Source organism: Epinephelus moara, chromosome 6 (genome assembly GCF_006386435.1).
Source record: "Epinephelus moara isolate mb chromosome 6, YSFRI_EMoa_1.0, whole genome shotgun sequence".
NCBI lineage: Eukaryota > Metazoa > Chordata > Actinopteri > Perciformes > Serranidae > Epinephelus > Epinephelus moara.
In genome coordinates, this window is record NC_065511.1 from 36,036,305 (window position 1) to 36,041,637 (window position 5,333).

General features: G+C 42.0%; 1 protein-coding gene across 1 annotated transcript; it reads right to left on the reverse strand.

The window, feature by feature from the left end:
* Nucleotides 1-3,054: 3,054 nt before the first annotated feature.
* bola1 (bolA family member 1) lies at nucleotides 3,055-5,120 on the reverse strand. Its single transcript, XM_050046301.1, has 2 exons — nucleotides 5,054-5,120; nucleotides 3,055-3,710 (listed from the first exon to the last, which is right to left on the reverse strand). The coding sequence occupies exon 2, from the start codon at nucleotides 3,685-3,687 to the stop codon at nucleotides 3,235-3,237; it is 453 nt and encodes a 150-aa protein (XP_049902258.1). The 5' UTR covers nucleotides 3,688-3,710; nucleotides 5,054-5,120; the 3' UTR covers nucleotides 3,055-3,234.
* Nucleotides 5,121-5,333: the final 213 nt, after the last annotated feature.

Genomic DNA, 5,333 nt, shown 5'->3' on the forward strand with positions numbered 1-5,333 from the left:
GAAAACAGCAGAGTGCGCCAAGTGTGAAGAGGCCTAGCCTGATTGCTCTGAGTGATGATTTCCAAAATAGTGGCGATCTTTTGTTTTTAAGAAAGTTTACTCAGAGACTTCTCTCCAAAGTAAAACTTAAGTGTACTCTCCCCTGATTAGCCCTTAATTGCACAGCTTAAGGCTACTCTCAAATGCCTGCTCCTCTTGCCAAAAGTAGTTTATCAGCATCTATTTAAGTGAAATCATCTGATTGTAGAATACACACGTGCATGAAAAGAAAGTCAGTTAGAGCCCTTGCTATTCAACCTCTGGCCCAAACAAGTCACAGTCTGTGAAGGTGATCTGACCGATCACCCTGTTGTTTTGCTGCTTAACTGCCGCAGACTAAATAGGTGATGTACTCCTCACACATGTAAAACAGTCCAGCCTTTTAAGTGCAAGACAAGTCTCTGCACTCCACCTCATCACCCTTGACAACTTGACGTCTCTCCCTCTCTATCATAACAGCACCTGGAACTGTGACACGTAAATCTTACCGGCAGAGACAGTCTGCGGGTCCCCGGGCAGTGCGGCCCAGCTTATTGCTTTCTCCCACAGCTCCGACCTTGCTTCTCGCCCCCTTAGGCCCGGCTCTAATGGGCGAGCAGGGGTCATAAAGTGGTTGTGTTACTGTTTTCCTTTTTCCAAACCAGTGACACCAGTTGTTCACCCTCTTCACCGGGGCCTTTTGTGAGGCCTGACAGGCTGTCAATTCCAGGCGGAGGATGATTGTAGAAGACGACAAGCATTACCTTGAGGTGACACCGCATTCCACTGAAGGCCTGTCTTTATGAGCTAACAATAACTTTGAATAGCTTTTGCAGCAAAGCATTAAAACTTTGCTTTGGCTCTGTGGAGTGTTTCGTCCCAACTATTTCTCGTCAAATCTGGACATAGTTCTGTAAAACATTATCTGGAGTAAATTCATCTGGCTGATGAATGATAATTGGGGTAAAGGATCGTGTTTGTTAAGACTCCCACCAACCATTTCTGACATAGATGTGTTGTCTCATCACTCTCGCGGGCTTGAGGAGTGATTTTTGGCCGTCATCAGGGTTGAGGGTAGGACAAGAAGACCTTCACGGTGACACATATAACCCCGAGACAAAAATAGATGCCCACCCACACACATGCATGCACACACACAGTAAAGAGTGTCATTCTGAGAACAAGCGCAAACTACTGAACATTTTGTACTTTTGTCGTCAGCCAATCACTGAAAAGCTAAAATTATCATCAAGTTAGTATAGCTGAGCAATTATTTATTGAAGCATAGGATAACTGAATCACAGATTTTTGTCACCACTGATTACAAAGACTATTTGCCTGTGTTTTGTGTCCTGTACATTATGAACTCAAACATTTAATACTGGATTTAGATTCCTTTTTTTTTTTTTTAAAGACTTTAAAATATATTGGTGGGTTCACTTTATCACACATTAGTCCTGGGATTACTTGTGTGTTAATTTATCACCAGATTGTGTTTTAAATATGACTACATGTGAATTCATGTGGAGTAAATGAACACTTAGTGGAAAATTTGACTTCAATGGGAATGATATAGACATCATGTATTCATCAGCCCTCTCACCCAATTTAGTTTGCCATATAATTGTGCGATACTGCCATCATGTGTTGAGTCAGTGGTACTGACACTATACTCCCCAGCACAGGCATGTCACGTCAATGAGGTGCCTATCTAACAGCAATACTTTCTTACCTAAGTTTGTTTTTCATGTCACAAGAAAATTTAAAATTCCAAATCTGATATGGTTTTTAACTATCGTATAGTAGTACAATATAATATGGGAATGATGTGCGGGTGGGTCAGTAAATGAGAGCCATGTAGGCAGGTTTTATGTTGTGATTGTGTCCATGACCCCTTCAAAAACGAGATGGTTCATCTCAAGGGGCAATCTGCTAATAAACTTTCAAAGATACTAGTGTAATGATGTTGACTGATACTTCAAGATTTATTTGACTTACAGACACTATTAAGTTTTTATTTCTGGAGGATGAGGATCACAGAAGAATATTTAAACACCAGTGTGCACAGACTGGCAGATGTGTATACTTCCATGGTTGATGTCAAACTATGGATTCTCTACAGAATTATTTAAAGGGTTGTATAAATGTATTTCAGTTTATGGAAATTAATAAGGCAAGAATAATTGGACTATATGAAGTTGTCAGGTAGAATCTGTCCCTCAGTTGAAGGTGAATTGTTGTGTATGGCTCTTTATTCTTTTTTTCCTGAGGTTAGTGTAAGTGTTTGTTGTTTAGTAACTGTGACTGACCATCTATCTTTTTCTTTTGTTTAATTAAGTTCTGAGAAAGGGGGGCAAATCAAGATTTTCTTCTCTCTGCTCTGTTCAGTCATGGAATGTGTATTGGAGTTGTTCTGGTTGTGAATCTGATTGTTGTGCATCAATATGATCGAAAACAAATACAGATTAAATGATTATTTGGGCCTTACAGAAGGATGACAATTACATTTACAGGTTAACTATGCAATTCTGGATAAAAAGACAGTTACTTGCCGAGTCTCTTCCGACCCACCAACCCAAAGCATTGGCGTTTTGTGATCTGGGGATGACACTCAACAATCAAATATCTTTCTCCAGACTTACACGCAGCAACTTTAACACATTTGACTGACGGGGTGGCAGGCCTGTCGAAGGCATACCATGTTTACTGACTTGGTAATGGTCACCTGAAGACACGGATACAGGAATGAAACAATCATCCTCCGCCTGGTCCTTCATTAATGTTCAGGTAATGGGGGCTTTTCTGACAATAACATTACTATTTACTTCACCAATGTGGAATCACTGAGACTACGAACTATGAGCAGAAGCCTTGCTATGGAAATCCTCACATTAGTCTATGGAATTACAGTGTTTTATTTGAATTTTACTACCATAATTCAACACCAGAGACAAATACCTGCGACCACCTGTTATGAAACAGACTATTAAAATGGTTGTTTGATTGTGCAAATGTACCTCTAAAACACACTGATGATTTTATGTTAACAATTCACATTTTATTATGATAGAATAACCATAGAAAGCCATTTCTGTAATGAAATCCTCAACAGAATCCTGACTGCCATTACATTAATGACACTGATCTTTATACCTCTCCTGCAGCATTCACCTGCCTTCTTCACAGCTCAGTCCAACAGCTTCATAGTCCAACCCTTCACTCCCGCCCAGCCTTCAGTTTCTCCTCCATCGTGTGATCTCCCCTCGAGCCCCCCATGCAAGGCGGACTCTTAGCCAGGGAGGGGTTACTTCCCCACTGCTCAGGAGTCTTTGCCTGGATAGCCAGTGCATGAACACAGGTACTCAACTCCTCCTTCAAAGCCTCATTAACCAGACGGTGGCGCTTTATCAAAGGCAGTCCGTCAAACTCGGAGCTGACAACCAGGACACGGAAATGAGATTCGGAGCCAGGGGGCACAGCGTGCATGTGGCTTTCATTGTGGACCTCCAAGTAATCCGGCTTGAGTTTGTCGGTCAGTTTGGTTCTGATGGACCTCTCAACGGGCCGGCTCGGGTCTGGGTCCATGTGCGGTCTGAAGTGGGCCAGAGGCCGGCTTAAGGCAAGACTGGTGGAGATGGGTCGAACACAGCGGAAGACAGTAGGCAGCATCAGAGGCTGTGGCAGGAGACCACCTATGAAAGCCAGATGGGTGTAAATACAGCATATGTATATTTAGTGACTGAGAGATACTCATGCTCTGGTAGGCATTTTGATTTAATAACAAGCTTTGAGGTGTACAAATACACCACACTGGTATTGGTTTAGTACATGGTATCAGCAGATACCCTGAGTTTGAGTACTGGAAATGGATTTAGGAGAGAAAAGGCTGGATCAGTTACCCACTGTACAAATGCCTACAGCGGTTCTCAACAAGGAGGTCTGGGACCCCCAGGGTCCCTGAGAGAGTCCTAAGGGGTCCCCAGACAAATGGGGAATAGATTATTGTCACTATTTAATTCACAATAGAAGTAAACCCAATGACAGTAAGAGTCAAAAAAGTGACTATTCTGATCATAGGTTCAGCTCCTCCATGGTTATCTTCTCAACTGTACAATTCTACAGTTCACAACCACCAAATTCTGGTCTTAATCAAAATCTAACAACCAAAGTCTTTTTAGATGGAGGTCCCTGAAGCAAAATCTTATAAAATGGGGGTTCATGATCTAATGTGTGTCAATTTAGGGGTCCTTTACACGAAAAACAGCTCTTTAAAGAAACTTATTTTGCATGCAAAGCCTCATCTGAGTGCTGTTGAGTCCTGAAACTGCTGCTAAACATAAAATGTTCTGTGTAAAGGTGGCCTACATTTGGAAACACACACTGCTATAGTTGAGACAACGCCATGTCACAATCTGAACATTATAAACTAAAGGTAGAATGTATGGCAGACCTGTTGTATTGAATTGCAACAGACTGCACAGGTGTACCTAATAAAGTGACCCCTGTCAGTGTAGTTCACAACTGTACCTCTGTGATGGGGACAGATGTGTCTGCTGGAGGAGTTCGATGCAACTGCAAAGCCTCTGAAGTTATGCAAACGTATGACGGTTTATACCTGTCGTACACGAAGCGACTACGTGTTCACTTTAGCTAACACAGTTTATCAGCCTAGCAATAGATAAACTGAGAGCCGTTGTTGTCCACTAAAATTAATAATAGAATGAATTTCGTCACGTACAACCGTTATGGTGACATATAAGTCGGTGACACCGTTTTTAATAACGGCAGTGCCTTTACAATGCCAGTTAGGTAACTAACGCTAAACATCCAAGCTAAACCTGAGCTAGCACAATTCATTGCTTGTTTGCTAGCATTAGCTGTTAGCTTTCGTGATAAACACCAGTCAATATGTAACAGAACTGAGACACTGTAACGGCAAACAGCTCCTCGTAGAATAAATATCGCCCAGTGTTTATTAATACACGTATGCTGGTCATGAAGCTAAAATGTAGAGTGATTTTTGCGAACTACTCACCTTGCAAGTAAAGTCAGTTGCGTCCCTGATGTCGTAACGCAACACTCACCGGATGTGAAGACAGTCTGGGTTGTGTAGTTCTTTTAACACTTTGTAGTCCTGTAGCAGTATCGCTGCACCTGCAGGACGGTAATCATTAGTAGGAAGGCCCTAATCATCTCTTCAGCAGGGAATGTGGAGGGGATTCCCCGCAGGATAACTTTTGGGGGAATTTACCAGCTAAACGGACCATTTAGGAGCATTTGGAAACAAAAGTCTTAGATTTAGGGGTTGTCAAAGT